Source organism: Dama dama, chromosome 23 (genome assembly GCF_033118175.1).
Source record: "Dama dama isolate Ldn47 chromosome 23, ASM3311817v1, whole genome shotgun sequence".
Classification (NCBI taxonomy): Eukaryota; Metazoa; Chordata; class Mammalia; order Artiodactyla; family Cervidae; genus Dama; species Dama dama.
Window position 1 is genome coordinate 27,247,395 of NC_083703.1, and position 25,255 is coordinate 27,272,649.

The 25,255-nt window shown below is 39.2% G+C and overlaps 1 protein-coding gene across 1 annotated transcript in view; it reads left to right on the forward strand.

Annotated features, from left to right (window-relative positions):
- GPR158 (G protein-coupled receptor 158) overlaps positions 1-10,080 on the forward strand; it is a 287,610-nt gene extending 277,530 nt beyond the window's left edge. Inside the window, exons 8-11 of the mRNA XM_061126225.1 lie at positions 118-256; positions 4,260-4,365; positions 7,698-7,844; positions 8,602-10,080. Coding sequence (XP_060982208.1) covers positions 118-256; positions 4,260-4,365; positions 7,698-7,844; positions 8,602-10,080 — 1,871 coding nt within the window. The remainder of the gene's footprint in view (positions 1-117; positions 257-4,259; positions 4,366-7,697; positions 7,845-8,601) is intronic.
- The last annotated feature ends 15,175 nt before the right edge of the window (positions 10,081-25,255 follow it).

Sequence of the window (25,255 nt, forward strand, 5' to 3'; positions counted from 1 at the left end):
CTATTTCTGTGTGTTTCTATCATAGACACAAAATGCCTGCTAAAGTGCTTAAATTTTACTTCTTTCTTCACCTATAAAGCTAACATCAAATTGTGTGTTTTTCTTTTCTTCTCACAGCTGAATTTTTATTCCTCCTGTGGGGTGTTTATCTCTGCTATGCAGTGCGGACAGTCCCTTCAGCATTTCATGAGCCACGCTATATGGCTGTTGCAGTTCACAATGAGCTCATTATCTCCGCTATATTTCATACAATTAGGCAAGTGATCTGTAGAGTCACAAAATAACTTTTATTTTTCTGATGTGTTGCAGTTTAATTTAAACAGCAAAACTGGATAAAATGCATAATAGAAAGATTTAGGAATAATGTTTTGTACGTTGACTAATTTCTTTGTCACAGAAATGACAAATGAGTACAGTTTTTTTTTTTAAAAAAACTCTGCTGTTCTTAGTTCCTTCTGATGAGCTTTTTATTACCTTCATGTATTTGAGAGGGAACTCACTGTTATTGTATTACGTTAAACCACTTCTGGGGTTGTCATTGGGTATTGTTTATAGTATGTCATACTTTTGTTCTGAAGCTATAAAGCAATACATACATACATTATAAAATATATACAGATAAATCATCTATGATTTTACTCATGTTTATTATGTTAGTTTATACTTTCAAAATCCTAACAGTCAGATAACTTATATATGTGAAATCTGTTGAATTCAAAAGCAAAATCCATTCCAAGTTGATGGCTGGATTTTTGTGTGCCGTTGGATTTTTTTCATCATCACACTTGTAGGGATGACTTTTCTATGCTAAGAATACATGGCCCTCCGTTTCTTGTTATTCCATATGTCTCTATAGCCAAAGAGTACAAAGAAGAAAGAAAGTGGCTTATGAAAAATGAAGAAAATGAAATATGCATGACTTATCTTTTGAGAATTTTCACCTGGTTCATAATTGAAAATAAGGCTCTGCAGGAAAATAAAAGGAATCCAATAGTTTGAAAAATAACAAAGAGATGCCATTCAATTACTTGATACACATTAAAAGTTAAGACACACTTAAAGTAATTAGAAAAATTGAGTATTAGTCCTGGTCCTCAATAGAAAGATAGAGATTAATGAAAGGATGAAAAAGTGATGATCTGTGGACGTTTTACAGGATGTTTATCATCTCTCACTGTAGTCAGGAATCGTAAAATGATTTCTTGCATTCAGTTGATATCTGAATGCACAGCCACACTTCAGAAAACAGTTTTAATAGGAAACATGTTAAATACTTGTTAAAATTAACTTTCTTATTTTGCTTAGACCTTTCCTACAGAGTCCCAAACAGCCCACCAGCTCGACCAGAAGAGTCATATAAACCATGAGCTGTGTTCATGTAGATACAAGCTCTATACAAGGATAAGAAGCAATAACAATTTAAATCAGCTGGATTTATCTTGGCAAATTTTTCCTGGAGTGAAATAATATTAAATAAGGCATCCAACATCAGCAAAGATATTTTATATCAATAGGATATATGTTGTTCTTATCTACTTAAAATATAAAATTATGTATACATATATGTATGTATACATATTTGTACATACATATATATAAATTAAAAACTATTACTACAGATTATGTACAGATTTGCTGTCTTTCTTACCAAACTGTCAGACTGAACAAAAAGAACCTAAAAGGATTAAGTCTAGAAGGATAAATAATGAGAAAGCATTTTGCTCAGTTAGTTCTAATTCTTTACTTATTTTTAGTACTGAGCAGAAATCTAACTTTTGGGAAAGTGCAAAACTTTTTAAAAGTCTGCCTTTATTCTTAACCTCAATTTTCAAATATTTGTATGCACCTGACTTTTAGACCTATTTAGTTGAAATACTATTTTTTTAAATGAAGCTTTAATACTACTGCAAAATTCAGTTGTTCTTAAGATATTTCTAATCAGAAGAACAACCTAAAAAAAATCTGTCAGTAATTAAAAGCTGATTAAGGACAACTGATGTTAGTATATTTCAAAATTATTTTTTGGAAGAGTGACTGGTTTAAGTCAAATCATACGTACCCATTCTTTTTTCCAGATATTGTCAGGCTAGTTTCAACTTCTGTTGGCATTTGAGATAGGAATTCCTTGTACATAGGATGCTTTTAGACTGTAAATCCATCTCCTCTGATGTACCTGTCTACTCCAGGACTGGCTGTGGCCCCAGAAGATTGGCACTGTATTATTTTTCAGGGGTACATTTTATATTGCTTCAGTGCTTCAATACTCTTGTCTCAAAGACTGCAACTTTTTATTGAGTAAGATAATCCTATTTTAGCACTTAAAAAGAAATCTTACCTGACCTAGCACAGATGGGATTCCAAAGTATCCCATCCCTGAACACAGTGAATATTGTCATGTTCAAAGCAGGTATGAAGCTACCCATCTCACAAAGGAATTCAGAAAGATGTTAATCCAGAGAATCTCTTTTAGTTGTCTGTGAAGGACCATAGTCATTCTGCACTTCTGTCTATGTCGCTTATGTCTACAGACACAGGGAAAAGTCTCTCTGCATTTTGATAACCCCTGAGCTTCCATTTGACCTTGATTTTGGAGGAATAGGGAGATGGGGGTAAAAATGAGGAAGAAATAGCCTTGATGGAACTTTTATCTTAAATATTAATAATACGTATTTAGTACATTAGTCTTGAATACTATGGTATAATGCAGAAATAAAATTAGCCTCCTCTATTTTTATATTCATATATGTTTATTTCGGGCTTCCCAGGTTGTGCTAGTGGTAAAGAAAGTATGTGTGTTAGTCCTTCAGTCCTGTCCAACTCTTTGTGACCGTATGGACTGTAGCCTGCCAGGCTCCTTTGTGCATAGGATTTCCCAGGCAAGAATACGGAGTGGGTTGGCATATTCTTCTCCAGGGGGTCTTCCTACCCCAGGGTAAAGAACCTGCCTGCAATGCAGGAGACCCGAGTTCAGTCCGCAGGTCAGGAAGATCCCCTGGAATAGGAAGTGGCAACCCACTCTTGTATTCTTGCCTGGAGAATCTCATGGACAGAGGAGCCTGGCAGGCTACAGTCCATAACATTGCAAAGAGTCAGACATGACTGAAGTGACTTAGCACACATGCACACATGTTTATTTCATGATTATATCATAAGCATTCTCTTAGGGTTTAGCTTTTCAAATTTGATAATGTATATCATTGAAACAAAATGCTAATTCTCTAATTCCAAAATCTCATAGTTAGCTTTCATGGATAGACAATAGATGGGAAACGTTAAAAGAATATGAGTGCAAAATGACCTTAATAAAAGCAATACCTGGTTTTTGCATAAAGATAAATCCTTAAAACATGAGTTTTAGTACATATTCATGTACCTACTGATTTGTCAAAATGTTCCAAAATTGCGAGGACAGATATCAATAATGAATTTTTCCTACACATGTTACTTGCAGGGCCATCCTGGAACAGAGCATTATAAATTCCTCTGTAAGATTTTAAATATAACATTTTCAATTATTTTAAAATAGTTTGATGCTCTATAAAAACTAAAATTTTTATCTTAATAGATACTATACATCCACTATATTTCAGTGTTTAAAAATAGTTAAAAAAGATGTACTTTAAAAAAAAAAAGATGTACTTTATAAACCATTAGTACATTCATTTTTCCCATTACATTGCTTACCATATCAGTCTCTGGGATAATTTACTAAGATACATATTTACCCATTTTTTTTCCTTAGTTCTAATTAATGTTTTTAAATGAAGACTGTTATGATCAAGAGTTATTTGACTGTGTCTTATAATCCAAATTTCCCTGAAATAATCAATTTGTACCCTACTTTTCTTTTGAGGAATTCACATGTGTTCACTGCTTATGCTTTGCATATTCAACTTACCTACATAATAATCAAGAAAATGTTTAGCACATTATATAAGTATATGCTATCTTTCTTACTATTGATAATTTAGGGAAATAAAGAGTTTATGTCTTATGCACTAGTTAGGGTTCCTTAGACCCTTATTCTTCCATGATGAAAATAGTGGGTTGGCCAAAAAGTTCATTTGCATTTTAGTTTTTCCATAAGATCTTACAGAAAAACCTGAAGGAACTTTTTGGCCAGTGCAATATATGTTGTAGAAACAGCAGTATGACTTCTTACTTCCTTGCTTTTACTGATACATTGAGGAAAAGCAAGTATCATAGTGTTTCAAGTAGAGATCTTGTTGGGTTGCTAATGTGGTGAATTCTCATTTCAGATTTGTTCTTGCCTCAAGACTTCAGTCTGATTGGATGTTGATGCTGTATTTTGCACATACTCATTTGACTGTGACAGTCACCATTGGGTTGCTTTTGATTCCAAAGGTATTTCTCCAACATTCTTTTCTCTTGCAAGACAGTTATTTTAAATGAGAATGAAATTGGTTCTTCTTTGAAAAATATCTGGCAATATAGGCAAAAGGTGGTGTGAAGATTTAACATGCTACAGTATTTTTAAAACTCAGGAAACTATTAATAGGCATCTCTTTTCTTTGGAGATTCATTAAACATCTCATATAATACTTAACTACCTTAGTGTCTACAAAACCGTCATCATCCAGTTCAGTCCTTTTCCAAACATTTTGCTATCTATTTATGTTTTAATTATTAGGGCTTCAAGGTGGCCTTTCATTGTAGCTATAACCTCAAGATCATTTTTAAACAGAATTATCTTTTTCTACGAATACTCTTATTTGGATTCATATTCGAGAAAGTGTTGTGTTTTAATCATTCAGAGAATTTTTATGTAAATAGAAATAATTACAATGTTGTATAAAAAGGATCTTCCTTAACAATGAGAGATTCTGACAAAGACTTATCTAGGCAGCATTCTGAAGTGGAGGAAAGTGGGCCAGGACTCAGAATACAGGGATTCGGAACTCATGCCCCACCCCGAGCTGACTGTGTAATATAGCGTCAGCCAAGACTTTTCATCTCTCTGAGTTTCAGTTTCCTCATCTATGACATGATAACAATAAGTCTGCTTGGAATAAAATTATGTCAGAGCTTGGGGGAAAACATACATATTATCATCATTTTGCTTTTTTACATTTAGAAAAATATTAGAATATTATATAGCTTTATCAGTGTCCTATAGTATAACATTAGCCAAAATCAGAATTGTGATTTCTTTCTCTACCTCAGCTCTCACAATTAACCGAAACACTGAAATTTGGCCTGATTGAAAAGGCCAAGCGATTTTAAACAGAGAGGCATGCCTAATTTCTTCCTTACTTGAATGATATCAAATAGTCATAATTTTTGTGGATATGTCTGTTACTGCAGTTTATCTTAACCATTTTTATACTTTGTATAATATGATTATATTTTTATTAGATGACTGTATACTCAGACTATTGATTGATTGATTCAATAAATTGTTGTTGAGCTCCAGAAAGAATTGAAAGAATATGTTCATATAGAAATTTGTTTTTGATGTCTCTTACCTTGATTGTAGTGAGGCATCATGGGTGTTTGCATATGTCCAGACTCATCAAATTGTAGACATTTAATATGTGCAGTTCTCCGCATATGAATTATATCTCAATAAAGCTGGTTTAAATTTTTTTCCTTAATTTTTACATGAATGTTCATAGCAGTATTATCCACAGTAGCTCAAAAGTAGAAAGAACGCAAATGTCCATCAACTGGACAACAAAATGTCAAATACTCACACAATGAAATATTATTCATCAATTAAAAGAAATAAAGCACCGATACATGATACAAACCTTTAAAACATCATTCCAAATGATGGAAGCCAGATAAAACAGGCCACATACTATATGATTCCATTTATGTGAAATGTAATAGACAGCTCTAAAGAGACAGAAAGTGGATGAGTAGTGCTATGGGCTGGGGAAAAGAGGGGCTTGGAGTGACTGCTTAATTTGTTTAAAAAGGTTTCTTTTGGGGGTGATGAAAATATTCTGGAATTAGATGGTGGTGATGATTGTACAACCTCAAGAATATACTAAAAAATACTGATTTGTATAGTTTAAAATTGAGAATGTTATGATATGTGAGTTATATCTCAATAAATAAGTAATTCAAAACAGTTTTGAGGTGCTTTCTTCAATATCCTAGAATAAGAGTAATGAACAGACCTAAGTCTGTGCTCTCATGGTACTTATATTCTGGAGAAGGAGAGAAGGAAATGGAAAAGACAAACAAAATAAATGTTTAACATAATATTTTAGATAGAGATACATGTTAAGGAAAAGTCAGAAAGCAGGAAATGGAGAATACCTGACAAATTATTGTTTTTCAAGCTCACAATAATCTCTAAGACTTTGCTCAAGAAAAATAATTCCATTCTTATAAGTAATCTCCAGCTGGTTTAACTAGTAGCCTGTGAGATTTTGGAGGACTGGGGTCTATTTTCTTCATCTTTGTGGCCTCAAGTTTATGGCACATGTGGTTCCCACAAATATACATAGAAGAGTCAGTGGGAAAGTTCATCAGTTTCTATGGTTACTCAGCCAGTCCCAAATACAAAATATTCATTATTACTTAAAGAATTGCCATTTTACCTATTATCTCCAATTTATGTTCACCTGCCTAGCTGAATATTTGAACAACAGTTGACATTAAAACATCTCTGTGTTTCTGTGTCAAAGGGCAGTCTATTCATTTTAAAAGGAATATTTCACCTGATGGCCAGCTGAGAGAAGAGAACCCATGTCCAATTTTCACAGGACAGTCACTTGTTTTATTCATTGTGTAAAGTGTGGCTGGATGCTTTAGAGTCTCTCTGTTGCCATCATTTACCCAATTCCTTCTTTCTTACTTCTGCACTTGAAGAAGAGTAGAGACAGCAAGACTACATGAAACTGAAAAATGTCCAAAGACTCCATGAAGATAATTAGAATATACCAAAAGGTGATGAAGGAGGCACTTGAGAATACTGATGAGCTAGAGGGAAAAAAAAATCTGTTATTTCAGTGATTCTCTGCACTTTTAAACTTAGACACCATCCAGCCCAACCCCTGTAAGCTAAAAGGATCACCGTGCTCCTCAGAGGTGGCCCATGTGAAGATGGCCCAGTGAAGATCTCACTGACAACGCAGTCAAGGCTAGAATTCAGATCTCCTATCCCCTCAGTTTTGAAAGTAGTTTGTTTGAAACTCTGTGTGATGGACTGAAAGTCACAGTCCTGTGATCATTCCAATTTGTGCCCATAGATGAAATATAGCCTACTCTGTGTGAAGTGAAATGACACCAGAGAGACCCCACTGCTGAGAAAAAATATTCCCGTTCAGTTGCCAGTGGGTCCAAATTGCTGCCTTGAGAGTACAGTGTACTCAGAGTACCCTCAGAGAACCTTTCTTTGGGTTCTTCTACTTATTTTCATTTTCAAAATGCAAATATCATTGAAGAGAAATAATGTGAGTTAACCCTGGGAACCTGGAAAAAATACAAGAATGTAAATAGAAGTCAGAGAGGGAACCAAGTATTATTAACACCTCATTCTAAGGATTCTATCATGTAACAAGGATAACAAAACAAAATATGGCAGCAGGTCTTTTGTAAAGAGTTCAGTGAATGAATTCATCTTAACTGAGGAAATGATGTAACATTAGAACCTTTAGAAAAATTATTATGCCGTGTCCTCCAGTGGATTAATGTCTACAGCTCGTATTGAATCTCTGTTGCAGTTTTCACATTCAAGCAATAACCCACGAGATGACATTGCAACAGAAGCATACGAAGATGAGCTAGACATGGGCCGATCTGGATCCTACCTGAACAGCAGTATCAATTCAGCCTGGAGTGAGCACAGCTTGGATCCAGAAGACATTCGGGTAACACCAGCATTTCTACTTTTCTGTTTTAGATTAGGCCCATTCACACATCATACATGTGTGGGCAGGTGTTCATATGCTCTTCTTTGTGTTACAGAACTTGTGTGATTATGTAAGGACTGAAGGCATCACATGCAGAGTTTATCCAGTTCTGAAACATAAAATCACAGTATAAGTTAGACCACACAGGCCAGTGTTGATCATCTTAACTGACTTAAGCTGCCATGATGATAAACTGGTTATATGTCCCATGATAATGGTTTATGAGATCTTGCTGATGGGAAGGTAAATAGACCTGTGAGCAGAGAGTGTGGATTATTTAAAATAATCTGTGACAATATGTCAGCATTTGGAGGAAGAAGATGCTTTTAGTATTTGATGGTCAGTTGTACAGTAAAAACCTAATCTAACATTAGGTGTAATTTTATCAATGGCTCCATGATGCTTCCAGTATTATTCAGGAATAAGGTTTTATCAGTAGATAACAGGCTGTGTTTTGTCATGGTCCAGGCTGTTCACAAGTTCATGCAGTTCACAAGTTCAAAGCGCCCATTCCATGAAGCAAGTGCAGAATGCAGGGGTTCGGGTCCTAAAGTTCAGACACTCTATGAAACAAGATACAGAGGAGTCAGGAGAAAGTTGAGGAGCAGAAATGTTAGGAAGAGCTCCGTGTATGGACTTCACATTACAGTAGGGGTTATTCGCTGGCTGAAATGCTACATCTCCCATCACTTTGAATCTGCTCTTATTCTGGCAGGATGAGCTGAAGAAACTCTACGCCCAGTTGGAAATCTATAAGAGGAAGAAGATGATCACGAATAATCCCCACCTTCAGAAAAAGCGGTGCTCCAAGAAGGGCTTAGGCCGTTCCATCATGAGACGGATCACCGAGATCCCAGAGACGGTCAGCCGGCAGTGCTCCAAGGAGGACAAGGATGCTGGGGAGCATGGCTCGGCCAAGGGGGCTGGCGCAGGGAGGAAGAACCCCCAGGAGGCTGCGGGTGGCGCTGGGAAGCCCAAGGAAGAGTCCCTGCGGAACCGGGTCTTCTCGCTCAAGAAATCGCACAGCACCTATGAGCATGTGCGGGAGCAACCAGGCGGCCCGGGCAGCCCGCCCGCCCAGAGCCGGGAGGAGGAGGAGGCTACAGACAACTCTGTGCTGGGGTCTCCGGCGGGAGCGAACCGACCCCGACCCCTGCAAGAGGACAGCCAGGCCGTGTCCACTGAGTCTGTGCCTCTGGTGTGTAAGTCTGCCAGCGCCCACAACCTCAGCTCGGAGAAGAAGCCCGGGCCCACCCGCACCTCAGTATTACAGAAATCCCTCAGCGTCATTGCCAGTGCCAAGGAGAAAACGCTTGGATTGGCCGGCAAAACCCAGGCAGCCTGCGTGGAGGAGCGGGCCAAAGGCCAGAAGGCTCTGCCCAGAGAGAAAGAGACAAATAGAAAATACTCCAATTCAGATAATGCAGAGACTCAAGACTCTGCCCCCCAAAACTCCAGTCAGTCTGAGGAGCCAAGAAAACCCCAGAAATCGGGGATTATGAAGCAACAAAGGGCCAACCCCCCCACTGCCAATTCAGACCTGAGCCCAGGCACCACCCAGATGAAGGACAACTTTGACATTGGGGAAGTGTGCCCCTGGGAGATCTATGACCTGGCCCCTGGGCCCGGGCTTTTGGAATCGAAAGTTCAAAAGCATGTATCGATTGCAGCTTCTGAAATGGAGAAAAACCCCACTTTTTCCTTAAAGGAGAAATCTCATCCCAAGCCTAAGGCAGCTGACCTGTGTCAGCAGTCCAATCCGAAGAGCGTAGACAAGGCCGAGGTGTGTCCTTGGGAGAGCCAAGGTCAGTCCCTCTTTGAAGAGGAGAAGTATTTGATGTCCAAGACTCAGGTTCCCCTGGGAAGAGCTCAAGGTGAGAACAGCGGCCAGCATTGTGCAACCAGTGTGTGTGCTGGGCAGTGTGAAGAACTGCCTCCCAAAGCTGTAGCATCAAAAGTGGAGAATGAAAACCTCAACCAGCTAGGAGAGCAGGAGAAAAAGACATCTTCCTCTGAGCGAAACGTGCCTGACTCCCAGAACTCAAGTAATAAATTTCAGCCACCTTTAATGTCACGAGCTGAGGTGTGTCCCTGGGAGTTTGAGACCCCAGATAAACCAAATGCTGAAAGAAGTGTAGCTTTCCCTGCCTCTTCTGCTTTAAATGCAAATAAGATAGCAGGGCCTCGAAAGTAAGAGGTCTGGGGTACTTTTAAAGTGTAGCATCCCCAGAAAAAAAAGGAGAAGGAAGAAACGCTGAATTTGATATAAGATAGAAGATACAAGGATCAGAAATACCCATGAAGTATTGGTCAGTGGGGGGAAATCGGAAAGACAGGAATGGAAGAGGGTGTAGGGAGACTGGCTTCAGTGAAGAAGTTAGACTGGCCAGGAAGGTCTTTCCCCAGGGCACACTGGGAAAATCCTTATACTTCAGCGTGTTTGGGGGAAGTAGACCTCAATGTCTGCCCCTGATCAATACGTATTCTTGGGACTTGGAAGATCCCAAGCAAGGAAAACCAGAAGACACAGAAGAGGTACAAGATTTTGCAAAGGAGAAGAAGGTATCGGTGTCTATGCCCCAAATTCTAAGTAGCTGACTAAAATGAACTTACTTTACCTATTTAACCTTGATAGCACTGCTAACTTAATGCATCCAAAAATCCCTTTTATATTAATGATGGCTCTCATTTTCTTATCAATGTCTGTTTCAGCACCTTGTTGTGTCTCATATTCAAGCATTCCAGATTGTATAATTTTTGCAAATAACTTTGATATTATGTGACACAACACATTTATGCAATCAGCCGCTACTCAATTGTTACTGCAACTTACAGAAATACCCGCTATCTATCAACTTTAGTTGATTCTTGAAGTACAATAAGCTTTCTTTGGCTTGGAAAGCCATAATTGTTATGATAAAAAACCTTTTAGTTTAGGCTGTGATTTATATATTGTGAATTTGGATTTGACTCTATGATTTCACATCATGGTTTGTTATACTGTCTTCATCAGGGTCTTTTTTTTAATACAAGTTGAGTGAGTTTTGCACTTTTCCTGTGAGGACGCAGAAGCTTTATTAATATTGGAGATCAAGTGGTCCTTCTTAGTCACATGTCTCAATAAGTTAAGGACAACTTATCTATTGTTTGTTCAAAGTCAGAGATAGATAATGCCTTCATTCCAATTAATTGTCCCTTTTAACTCTTAACAGTATTTCATACTTAGCAGCATTTCGTAAGGAAGGAAGAAGCTAACAGTGAGAAAAATATACTGTGCATTATTATTACCATTGGAAAGCGAAGCCTCTAGGAATGACAAGAGAATTCCTGGACTGCAGAGCCAGGGAATTTGCCTTGAAAACAAAGACAGAAAGGGAGCTCCCGTTAGCACTTTCAAGGGATTATATTTTTAAAGAGAGAAAATTATTATAGCATCAAGACCATAATATGGATATATTTTTATTATGCATACTAAATATATAATATTTTAAATTACCTTAAACTACTTATTCTCATAAACTCTTATTCATTACTTCAGGCAGGGGTAGAACTTGCTGGCTCGAATCCCAAAGAAGTTTATAACCAGAGCTACTCAAAGCCTATGAGGGCTCTTCATTCTTCCAAACTCTGGAAAACTTCCACGTCCTGCAAATGGCCTAGGTGAGCTACCAGGCTCAACATTTCATATGTCAGGTTTATTTGCAAGGCGAAACAGCCCCCACTCCCCAAAGCGTACTTCATAAAACGCATTACATTCCACACTGATCACCTGGCATGGAAATCCGAAGCTGCTGATTTAGCCCTACTGGTGTGATCATGCAAAGAGATCCCATCGCAAAGCTCAGTCTCATTTTCTTTTAAGATGAATCACTTGAAAATAGAACCCTGACTTCCTTTTTCTCACACTAAACACTAAAGTACCATGGCTTGTTGGGCTAGGACATTCACAGCCTAGGGAACTGTTTTTTCATTTTTCTGAGCAGCAAGGAGAAACATGCTAGGGGGATAGAAGATGAGAAAGGGGAGTCCAAAAGTGGATACAGGGCTGTTCTTAGGGTTACTACACTCAGTAGAAGAAGAAAACCAGAAATTCTTCTTACTCATCATCAGAATTTTCTCAGTGATTTGTCTTCAGGGTTAACAGGCATTGCCCCATTTTGCAAAGCTGTGCATAGATCTTCCTCACCCATTTGCTTGCTTCGTGCATTACTCAGGATGGTGGGGTAGGTTTGAAGAGATATAGAAATTCTATTTGTTTGTGCTTTCTTCATGCATTTCCTTCTCTCCTCCCTTTTCAATCAAAGTTGAAGATGACTTCAAGGTACCAAGTTGTGAATTTGGTTTGGAGCATCCAGACCCACCTACTTTTTTCATTTATGTCCAAGATCTGTTAGCACTTTATTGACTTTTTCAGAAATAAGCAGTCAGGCATCAGTGACTTTTCATTGCACTTCAGGATGACCCTGCTAGAGATGTGGCCTAAAGAAGACTTGCCAGGTTCTACCTTAGTACAGCCCATAGATTCTCCTCCACCAGCATCAATCAACGACAGCACCTGGGGCATTCCCCTAGCCTTCCATTGCTATTACTTATGACCAAGAGAAGCTTAAACCTGCAACCCTTAGGGTTATTTTCCCAGATTGATAACAGTAAGCGAGTGAAGAAACTCTATGAAGTTCACAAACATTTGCTAGGTTGTCCTTCTCAGTGCATGTTCAGGCTGCATCCTGTCCTTGTTTTTAAGCCAGGGTTTATAAATAAGTAGATTTATACCAATCTTAATAGAACTGTATATTTTATGCAAGAGTTCAATGCTTTACGACTTGAATTATAACCCAGCCCATTGTAAACTTTGGTGGCCATATGGATTTGACACTTGACAGTTCTCTTGTATTTGCTTCCTAGGTTTCTGCATGCAAGTGATGACAGGTAGGACTGAAAAAACACTGCCTTTGACTTGTAGCATTTAGCAACCCAGAGTTGTAGAGTCAATAAAGCTGTCAGTCTCTTCACTTAATCTGTGGTTCTTCTGAAACTATTATCTGAAACCCGCAGCATCTCATCATAAAATATTTGGTAAATTTATGTTGTGATGTGTTACAGCATGTAAATACTTATAACTTCTCTGCAATAAAACATTTATATGAAAGTGATTTGGGATGATTTGTGTGTTCATCTATCAAAAGTCAAATGTATTTCACCTCACTGACTTTAGGAGGAATTTTGTATGTCTTGGGCTTTGATACACTTATGCACATGTATCCCCATCTTACCTACCTGTAGGAATGTATCATTAACCAAATGTGGCCTCAGAGCTGCGGGTAATCATTTGGAGCCAGTAATACCTGTTAGGATTAATGGTTTTGATTTAAGAACACTCTTGCCAAATAGAAACTAATTCAGATAACTTTTTAAAATGTTTTTAAAGATTTTTTTGACATAGCCCATTTTTAAAGTTTGTATTGAATTTGTTATATTTAATATTGCTTCCATTTTTATGTTTTGTTTTTTTGGCCACAAGGCAGGTAGGATCTTAACTCCTCACATGTAGGATTTTGGCTCCCAGCCAGGGATTGAACCCACACCCACTGCAGTGGAAGTACAGAGTTTTAACAACGGGACCACCAAAAGTCCCTCAGCTGAGACTTTTTTAAAACTGAAATATAGTTGATTAATAATGTGTTCATTTCCGGTGTACAGCAAAGTGATATATCTATATGTATACCTACATATAGATATATATGGGCTTCCCTGGTGGCTCAGTGATAAAGAATCTGCCTGTAATGCAGGAGACACAGGAGTCCTGGGTTCGATCCCTGGGTCAGGAAGATCCCCTGGAGAAGGGAATGGTAACCCACTCCAGTATTCTTGCCTGGAGAATCCCATGAATAGAGGAGCCTGGCAGGCTACAGTCCATGGGGTCGCAAGAGTCGGACATGACTGAGCATGTACACAGAGCCAGAAATAGATCAGTTCAGTTCAGTTGCTCAGTCGTGTCCAACTCTTTGCAGCCCCATGGACTGCAGCAGGCCAGGCCTCCCTCTCCATCATCAACTGCCAGAAACTTCTCAAACTCATGGCCATCACATCAATGATGCCATCCAACCATCTCATTTTCTGTCATCCCCTTCTCCTCCCGCCTTCAGTCTTTCCTAGCATCAGGGTCTTTTCAAATGGGTCAGTTCTTCGCATCAGGTGGCTGAAGGATTGGAGCTTCAGGTTCAGCATCAGTCCTTCCAATGAACACCCAGGACTGATCTCCTTTAGGATGGACTGGTTGGATCTCCTTGCAGTCCAAGGGGCTCTCAAGAGTCTTCTCCAATACCACAGTTCAAAAGCATCAATTCTTCAGCCCTCAGCTTTCTTTATGGTCCAACTCTCACATCCATATATTACTACTGAAAAAAAACCATAGCTTTGACTAGACGGACCTTTGTTGGCAAAGTAATGTCTCTACTTTTTAACATGCTGTGTTGGTTGGTCATAGCTTTTCTTCCAAGGAGCAAGTATCTTTTAATTTCATGGCTTCAGCCACCATCTGCAGTGATTTTGGAGCCCCCCAAAGTACTGTCACTATTTCCTCTGTTTCCCCATCTATTTGCCATAAAGTGATGAGACCAGATACCATGATCTTAGTTTTCTGAATATTTAGTTTTAAGCCAGCTTTTTCACTCTCCTCTTTCACTTTCATCACAAAGCTCTTTAGTTCTTTGCTTTCTGCCGTAAGGGTGGTGTCATCTGCGTATCTAAGCTTATTGATATTTCTCCCGGCAATCTTGATTCCAGCTTGTGCTTCATCCAGTCTGGCATTTTGCATGATGTACTCTGCGTATTAGTTAAATAATCAGGGTGATAATATATAGCCTTGACGTACTCCCTTCCCAATTTGGAACCAGTCTGTTGTTCCATGTCCTATTCTAACTGTTGCTTCTTGACCTGAAAACAGATTTCTTAGGAGGCAGTTTAGGTGGTCTGCTATTCCTCTCTCTTTAAGAATTTTCCAGTTTGTTGTGATCCACACAGTCAAAGGCTTTGGCATAGTGAATAAAGCAAAAGTAGATGTTTTCCTGGAACTCTCTCGTTTTTTCAATGATCCAGCAGATTTTGGCAATTTGATCTCTGGTTCCTGTGCCTTTTCTAAATCCAGCTTGAACATCTGGAAGTTCACGGTTCATGTACTGTTGAAGCCTGAAGATTTTGAGCATTACTTTGCTAGCATGTGAGATGGATATAGTTGTGTGGTACAGAAATAGAATGATAATATACATATTATAATATTCTTTTTCATATTCTTTTCCACTATGGTTTATTACGGGATACTGAATATATTTCCCTGTTCAGCTACCTTTTTAAATTTATTCAACAAACATACCAGGCCACCTGCTAAGTAATGATGATGATCTTCAAATGAACCAGAGCTCTAATAACACTCAGGTCCATAAGAATATTCCAGTCCCTGCTATGGTAATACACAGGAGAGTGTGCCTAAGTCTTGGAGCCAAGACTGGTTTAATAGGGAGGCAATATTCGCCAGGCTGAAATTCTGCAAAGTATCAGGTATAAAAGGAAAGAATTGTCTAGGAAGGTAGTGGTACACAATGCTCACCTTGCTTCAGATTAACTACCTTTGTGTCCTTTAGTTCTGTAAACTCTCAAAAAGCTTTAAATGGGGTGTAATCGAGTGGCATATTAGAAGGGATAGTTAGGGAGTCTGGGATTGACATGGACACACTGCTATATTTAAAATGGATAATCGACAAGGACCTACGGTATAGCACGGGGAACTCTGCTCAATGTTATGTGGCAGCCTGGATGGGAGGGGAGTTTAGGGGAGAATGCATGTATATGTATGTTTGAGTCCCTTTGCTGTTCACCCGAAACTGTCACAACATTGTCAATTGGCTATATTCCAATAAAAAATGTTTTCTAAAAATTTAAAAGAAAGAAATGATTTGCTCCCCCATTGATAGGGAGCAGCCCAGAAATGTCCTGAAGTGGGACGAGGCTAGAGGCAGATGGATCAGTTAGACTGTTATGAGAGTTGAGGGCCTAAGGAGGAGAGGAAAAAATATTGGTTATTTCATCAAAATAGCATCTTCCAGTGGGTTTGGTGGTGGTGGTGGTGTAGTTGTTAAGTCGTGTCTGACTCTTTGCAACCCCATGGACTGTAGTCTGTCAGGCTTCTCTGTCCATGGTATTATCCCTGCAAGAATACTGGAGTGGGTTGCCATTTCCTTCTCCAGGGGATTTTCCCCACCCAGGGACCAAGCCTGGATTTCCTGCAGTGCAGGCGGATTCTTTACCAACTGAGCTACCAGGGACACCATTCCAGTGGGTTTACGGTTATTTTATACTCACAGGAAGCTCAAAAAATTAGAGTAACTAGATATGTCGAGTATAAATGTTCCTTCTAAGTTTGTTGACATTTTGGATAATATCGAATGTTTTCAAAGCCCTCTCTGAAGATCAGTGAACCTCAATATCCTCTGCTCATGAGAAAATCTGGATGCCAGGTTCATGCTACAGGAAACCTTGATATTGAACTGGGCTGGGAAAGGAGCAAAGGGCTTGCCTAGATGGAGACAAAGTCCTGCCTGGACGTTGCAGGCTCTGAAGCAGCTCCATGAAGAAGCAGGTGTGTCTGGCAGTCAGGGGAGGGAGCTGGATCCACCCTCTGCCTGTATCACCTTTCCTTTAAATGACTCCTGTGTGGTCTTTTCCTATCTCTGTACACAATTGTGTGTATTCTGTATACTCTGGGTAGTTACATGTAAGATCAGTGGTTTCAGGTCTTCATATGTTATATGGTATATGTTATATATTATACAGTATATACTATATATCATATACTATGTATGTATATTGGCTGTGATGGGTTTTTGTTGCTGTGTGTGGGCTTTCTCTAGTTGTGGCAATCAGGGGCTACTCTCTAGTTGTGGTGGGTGGGCTTCTCATTGTGGTGGTTTCTCTTGTTGCAGAACACAGGCTCTAGGGTGCTCAGGTTTCAATAGCTGTGGCTCGCAGGCTCTAGAGCATAGTCTCAGTAGTTGTGCATGGGCTTAGTTGCCCCACAGCAAGTGAAATCTTCCCAGACCTGCGATCAAATCCATGTCCTCTGCATTGGTAGGTGGGTTCTTAACCACTGGGCCACCAGGGAAGTCCAGGTTTCAGGTCTTTGGATGATTCTAAAGTGCTTAAGACAAAAGCCATTGGGGATTAACAAGTCATGGATGTCAAGTCTATTTATGTGATAAGTAAGAAAGAGCCTTTGCAGTGTTTATTGGAAGTGCTTAGTTGATGGCTGTATTATTTTTCTTATACACCATGATAGTCTTGATTTTTTTGTTGTTCTAAATTTAGAAACTTTTTGTCTAAAAAACTTATCCAAGCAGACTATTCCTGTCACAGACTAACTTTGTCACCAAAGAGGAATCATGTCAAACTCTTGTTCTAAAGCAATGCAAGTTAGTTAAGATTTTCTTTATTATTATAGCATAAACCATCCTTTCCCCCTTGAATAGTTATCAGGACAGAAATAATGTCTTTCTAATTTTGGTTATTTTCTCTTTAAACATGTTTTCTTGGAAAGTACAAGGGAACTCTTGGAATGCATTGTATGTTTTAATTCAGTATTAACTGGTCAGAAGGCAGATAATGGAGAATCTGAATTTGTTTTCAGTTTCTCTTTTTTCTCTGCAATGCAAATATAATACTTTGCCAGAAATAAAACTCTGTGATGGAATGAAAATGGAAAAGGAGGGATAAATATAGGAATAGTCTGTGTTACACAACCACCATATTCCTAGAAAGAAAAATAAGTTAAATATGAAAATAGCACATTCATGACAGATTTTATAGAAGAGACTTCCGTTTCCATTCAAACAGCAATAGGAAAGGGGGAAAATACCTTCTTTAAGAGCAGGATTGTAAGCCCAGTTTTCCCCCTAGTATACCATGGCATTTTATTCCTTCATTCCTTTTTAGTCTTGCTGTTTCAGTTCAGTTCAGTTGCCCAATTGTGTCTGACTCTTTGTAACCCCATGGACTGCAGCACGCCAGGCTTCCTTGTCCATCAACAACTCCTGGAGCTTACTCAAACTCATGTCCATTGAGTCGGTGATGCCATCCAACCATCTTATCCTCTGTCATCCTCTTCTTCTCCCTCCCTCAATCTTTCCCAGCATCAGGATCTTTTCAAATGAGTCCGTTCTTTGCATCAGGTGACCAAAGGATTGGAGCTTCAGCTTCAGTATCAGTCCTTCCAATGAATATTCAGGACTGATTTCCTTTAGGATGGACTGGTTGGATCTCCTTGCAATCCAAGGGGCTCTCAAGAATCTTCTCCAACACCACAGTTCAAAAGCATCAATTCTTCAGCCCTCAGCTTTCTTTATGGTCCAACTCTCACATCCATATATTACCATAGCTTTGACTAGACGGACCTTTGTTGACAAAGTAATGTCTCTACTTTTAATATGTTGTCTAGGTTGGTCATAGCTTTTCTTCCAAGGAGCAAGAGTCTTTTAATTTCATGGCTTCAGTCACCATCTGCAGTGATTTTTGGAAACCCCAAAAATAAAGTCTCTCACTGTTTCCATTGTTTCCCTATCTATTTGCCATGAAGTGATGGGACTAGATGCCATGATCTTAGTTTTCTGAATATTTAGTTTTAAGCTAAATTTTTCACTCTCCTCATTCACTTTCATTAAGAGGTTCTTAAATTCTTCTGCACTTTCTGCCATAAGGGTGATGTCATCTGCATATCTGTGCTTATTGATATTTCTACTGGCAATCTTGATTCCAGCTTGTACTTCATCCAGTCCAGCATTTCGCATGATGTACTCTGCATATAAGTTAAATAAGCAGGGTGACAATATACAGCTTTGATGTATTCCTTTCCCAGTTTGGAACCAGTCTGTTGTTCCATGTCTGGTTCTAACTGTTGCTTCTTGACCTGCATAAAGATTTCTCAGGAGGCAGGTAAGGTGGTCTGGTATTCTTATCTCTTTAAGAATTTTGGACAAGGGTTTGTTATGATCCACACAGTCAAAGTAATCAATAAAGCAGAAGTAGACGTTTTTCTGGAACTCTCTTGCTTTTTCGATGATCCAGTGGATGTTGGCAATTTGATCTCTGATTCCTCTGCTTTTCTAAATCCAGTTTGAATATCTGGAAGTTCTTGGATGATGTACTGTTGAAGCCTGTCTTCGAGAATTTTGAGCATTACTTTGCTAGCATGTGAGATGAGTGCAATTGTGTGGTAGTTTGAATATTTTTGGCCTTGTCCTTCCTTGGAATTGGAATGAAAACTAACCTTTACCAGTCCTGTGGCCACTGCTGAGTTTTCCAAATTTGCTGGCATATTGAGTGCAGCACTTTCACAGCATCATCTTTTAGGATTTGAAAGAGCTCAACTGGAATTCCATCACTTCCACTAGCTTTGTTTGTAGTGATGCTTGCTAAAGCCCATTTGACTTCACATTCCAGGATGTCTGGCTCTAGGTTGGTGATCACACCATCATGATTATCTGGGTCATGAAGATCTTTTTTTGTACAGTTCTTTTGTGTATTCTTGCCACCTTTTCTTATATCTTCTGTTTCTGTTAGGTCCATACCATTTCTGTCCTTTATTGTGCCCATCTTTGCATGAAATGTTCCCTTGGTATCTCTAATTTTCTTGAAGAGATCTCTACTCTTTCCCATTCTGTTGTTTTCCTCTATTTCTTTGCACTGATCACAGAGGAAGGCTTTCTTAGCTCTCCTTGCTATTCTTTGAAACTCTGCATTCAAATTGGTATATCTTTCCTTTTCTCCTTTGCCTTTCACTTCTCTTCTTTTCTCAGCTATTTGTAAGGCCTCCTCAGACAAACATTTTGCCTTTTTGAATTTCTTTTTCTTGGGGATGGTCTTGATCCCTGCCTCCTGTACACTGTCATGAATCTCCATCCATAGTTCTTCAGGCACTGTCTATCAGATCTAATCCCTTGAATCTATTTGTCACTTCCACTGTATAATTGTTATGGATTTGATTTAGGTCATACCTGGATGGTCTTGTGGTTTTCCCTACTTTCTTCAATTTAAGTCTGAATTTGGCAATAAGGACTTCATGATCTGAGTCACAGTCAGCTCCCAGTCTTGTTTTGGCTGATTGTATAGAGCTTCTCCATCTTTGGCTGCAAAGAATATAATTAGTCTGATTTTGGCATTGACCATCTGGTGATGTCCATGTGTATAGTCTTCTCTTGTGTTGTTGGAAGAGGGAGTTTGCTATGACCAGTGTGTTCTCTTGGCAAACTCTGTTAGCCTTTGCCCTGCTTCATTCCGTACACCAAGGCCAAATTTGCCTGTTACTCCAGGTATCTCTTATCATCCTACTTTTGCATTCCAGTCCCCTATAATGAAAAGGACATCTTTTTTGGGTGTTAGTTCTAGAAGGTCTTGTAGGTCTTCACAGAACCATTCAACTTCAACTTCTTCTGCAGTACTGTTTGGGATATACACTTGGGTTACTGTGATATTGAATGGTTTGGCTTGGAAATGAATAGAGATCATTCTGTCATTTTTGAGATTGCATCCAAGTACTGCATTTTGGACTCTTTTGTTGACTATGAGGGCTACTCCATTTCTTCTAAGGAATTCTTGTCCACAGTAGTAGATGTCATGGTCATTTGAGTTAAATTCTCCCATTCTAGTCCATTTTAGTTCCCTGATTCCTAAAATGTTGATTTTCACTCATGCCATCTCTTGTTTAACTACTTTCAATTTACCTTGACCCATGGACCTAACATTCCAGGTTCCTATGCAATATTGTTCTTTACAGCATCAGAGTTTACTTCAGTCACCAGTCGCATCCACAACTGGGTGTTGGTTTTGCTTTGGTTCTGTCTCTTCATTCTTTCTGGAGTTATTTCTCCACTCTTCTCCAGTAGCATATTGGGCACCTACCATACTTGGAGAGTTCATCTTTCAGTGTTCTATCTTTTTGCCTTTTCATACTGTTCGTGGGTTTCTAAGGCAAGAATACTGAAGTGGTTTGCCATTCCCTTCTCCAGTGGACCACGTTTTGTCAGAACTCTACCGTGACCCGTCTGTCTTGGGTTGCCCTACATGGCATGGCTCATGGTTTCATTGCGTTAGACAAGGCTGTGGTCCATATGATCAGTTTGATTAGTTGATTAGTTTTCTGTGATTGTGGTTTTCATTCTGTCTTCCCTCTAATGGATAAGGATAAGAGGCTTACAGAAGATTCCTGATGGGAGAGACTGACTGAGGGGGAAACTGGGTCTTATTCTGATGAGCGGGGCCATGCTCAGTAAATCTTTAATCCAGTTTTCTGTTGATGGGCAGGGCTGTGTTCCCTTCTTATTGTTTGACCTGAGGCCAAACTTTGGTGGAGTTTATGTAGATAATGGCGACCTTCTTCAAAAGATCCTGTGCAGGCCCTGTGGCACTCATTGCGCCCTACCCTGCAGCAGGCCACCACAGACCCCAGCCTCCACCGGAGACTCTTGCTGTTTAGTCCACCTGAAATTCTCACCCTCCTTTTTTGCATCACTATCTTACATGTGCTGCAGTACTAGTGTGATCATAGAATTTATTGTTCAAAGAAAGCCTTTAAGAGTGAAAATGCAGCACTAATTATAATTATGCTTGTTGTATGACATCCCTTATATGTGGAATCTAAAATGACATGATACAAATGAACTTATTTACAAAACAGAGAACGAACTTATGGTTGCATGGGGGGAAGAATGAGGGGAAGGGATAGTTAGGGAGTTTGGGATGGACATGGACACACTGCTATATTTAAAATGGATAACCAGCAGGAACCCTACCGTATATCACAGGGAACTCTGCTCGATGTTACGTGGCAGCCTGGATGGGAGGGGAGTCTGGGGGAGAGTGGACACATGTGTATGTACGGCTGAGTCCCTCTGCTGCCCGCTTGGGACTGTTATTAACATAACATTGTTAATCAGCTACAGTAGTAGTAGTGTTAGTTACTTAGTTGTGTCCGACTCTTGTTGACCGCAGCCTACCAGGTTCCTCTGTCCATGGGATTCTCCAGGCAAGAATACTGGAGTGGATTGCCATTCAGCTGTATTCCAACATAAAATAAAAAGTTTAATTAAAAAAATAATGATTATGTTTGGAAAACATTGTAAACTGGGACTATCCCAAGCAACCTAGGATGTTGGTTGGTTTAGCCTGTTCAAAACAGTGTTGGTCCCATCTGACTCTTTGGCACCCCAAGGACCATGCTCCTCTGTTTATGGGGTTCTCCAGGCAAGAATAGTGGAGTGAGTAGCCATTCCCTTCTCTAGAGGTTCTTCCTGACCCAGGAATTGAACTTGGGTCTCTTGCATTGCAGGCAGATTCTTTACCATCTGAGCTACTAGGGAGGAACAGTACTCTTCCATGCTCGCTCCATAAAGCATTTCCTAATGCCAGGAATCAGAATGACTTTCTCTTAACTCTGGCCTTAGGAATTTGCTTAAGTCTGTGACCGCACTGACTCATGGTTTATTTAGTTGCATACTGCTCTGAATCATCTACTAAAATAAGAGCCCCATGAGGGCAAGGAATTTTTTGGTTTCCCTCTCTGTCTCCAGTTTCTAACAGTGTGCTTTCCTCTGAGTTCAATAAATATTGGCCTCCTTGAAATGTTTGATTCCTAATCATTGTCTAAAATACACTTGTAGAGAAACAGAAACTCAGGAGTTGAATGAAGTCTTGCTGCAGAATTTCTGAAGTGTTGAATACTAACCAGTTTTCCACATCCTGGCAGTGTTTAGAAGGTTCACATTATGACTGAACCCCATTAACTCTCTAGCACTGTTGTTCAGTCACTAAGTCATGTCCGACTCTTTGTGCCCCCTGGAACTGCAGCACACCAGGCTTCCCTGTCCTTCAGTATCTGCTGGAGTTTGCTTAAACTCATGTCCATTGAGTTGGTGATGCCGTCCAACCATCTCATCCTCTGTCACCCCCTTCTCCTCTTGCCCTCAATCTTTCCCAGTATCACCGTCTTTTCCATCAGGTCTTTGCATCAGGTGGCTAAAGTATTGGAGCTTTATCAGGGTCTTTGCACCAGGTGGCTAAAGTATTGGAGCTTTGGCTTTAGCATCAGTCCTTCCAATAGAATATTCAGTGTTGATTTCCTTTGGGATTGACTAGTTTGAGCACCTTATAGTCCAAGGGACTCTTGGGATTGATTTGTCACCATAAGGAGGGAGAAACCTAAGGTTTGGGAAAATGGCCCTGTTTGTTAGAGCTATAAAAACACTTCCATATGGCATAAGAAGTCAGAAATATTTAATTTGGCTATAAGGACTTGCTTTTAGTTATTTGAACTCTTTCTGGAAAATAAAACTTGGTGAGGTCTATATAAAATAGTCACATAAAAATAAATACTGCTGCTAGGCTTTCAGATGTTTCTAAGATATGAGATTGTTTGAACGAACTCAATGTTTTACTGACTTGAGAATTTCTTATCCATATGTTTTATGTTACATAGACGTAGTTATGATTTGCGTGCGTAGAACTCTGAAGTTTCTGTATATAAACAGAAAAATTGTGAATTGATTCAGATCCTCTCGAGATGAATGTTTAAGTGTTAAAAAACCTGGTTAAGGTATTAATATTTTGGTATAAATTTGTGACCTTGTTTATCCACCTTGCCTGTAAACCTCCTGGTAAGCTTCCTCCAAATGAATGGGTCTGGTCCATGAAAAGCTGAAAACATTCTGTTCCCTTTGGCCAATGCTTGACCTTTTTGGAGCATCTTAAGTATCAATGATATAAAAATAACCTGACATTTACATTTACAGAACCTCTCTCCGCAGCTCAAAGAGCTCATTGTTCTGGGAATTCTCAGTAGCATCTTACTCATTCCTAAAGGCACATCCCATTCTAACACCTAATCTTATTTATTCCCCCCCCCCCCCAGCCCTTTTTTTTAGTTTATTATGAGAGTACTTATATGCTTATTTCCAGATATACTTAACATAACACAATCCTAGTAATCAAGTTGCTTCATTTGTATCCCAAACATAAATTCAATAGAAGTTATTCCATATCTATTACCATTTAGCAACTACAATCTTTTTTTTTAAATTTTTTTAAATTCTTCTTTTAAGCTTCCTCTGGCAGACATTTTGGTTTAATCATCTTGTGTGTGTGGTTTTTTTTTTTTTTGTAGTACAGCTGAGTGCTGGGTGACCATTTATTTGTTACCTTAGAACATTTTTTTTTTATCAAACTAATGAGTATAAAGAGGTTGACTTCTTGCTCCTAACTGCTCTGGGCAATATGGGGAAAGAAAAGGATGAGTTCAAGGATTCAAATTCCCACCTCTAGCACCACACAAATCACCCAAAAGTTTCTATGTCTATCTTAAAAGAGATCTTATCTCCTGCAGACACTGAGTAAACCAGACACACAATCTCTGCAGTTAGCTGCTGAGTTGCAATGCAAATTAAATTTCCAACTTTACAATGTGTTGAAGTCAAGGCATTGATTGGGAAGGAATGGAGTCCTGAAAATTCAAATAGAGTGTGTGGCTGGGTCCTGATGAAGCTGGGGACATTTGGTCTTCTTCACCAGGACAACCAGCCCTTACAGCTCCACCTGGGGAGATTAACCTGCTGTGCCAGATAAAGTTGTAATGGCCTCCCCTGAAGAAACTGCCTTGAAAAACATGGCTGATTCTCCTCAAGACATGTCCCCATCACTTCTCTTTGGTACTAGACCCATAACTAGTTCCAGGGAGCCCCAGAAGATAAGGTACAAAGAGTGACATTCAAGGAGATGTGTCACACCCTTAAAGACCAAATAATTTTTCCATATATCCAGACAGAAATATGGGTGATATTTATGGGAATTAAGTAGTGCATGATGATGATGGAAGGAATGTAAAGTTGGATCAGGCTGTATTTATTGGGCCCACCAAACCAAGATTCTGGCTTCAATGTTGTAACTTAAAGAGTTAGAAAAGCTCTGGGTATTTTTTTTTTTATTTTTATGTTTTTGTTTGGTTTTGGTTTTGGTCAGTTGAAACAGATCAAGATGGCCTACACTAAATGAAGTTGAAATGCCTCAGTATCCTTGAAGAACTCTGTGATCACTCTTCTCTGTGGGTCAGAAATCATAGTGAGAACAACTGCCACTGAACTGTGATCCTTCAGTGTCACAGGGATAATTGGATCCCAAGGTGGCAAAGGACATTGGTGGTACTTAATTACCAAGAACAAGGCAGGAATGCTTACTGTAATGAACAGCAGCTTTAAGGCAGCTATCAGAATAGTCTGACTCACAGAGACCTATGTCATTGGTCAGTTGAACAGTTTCCCTGAAAGAGAAATATTAAT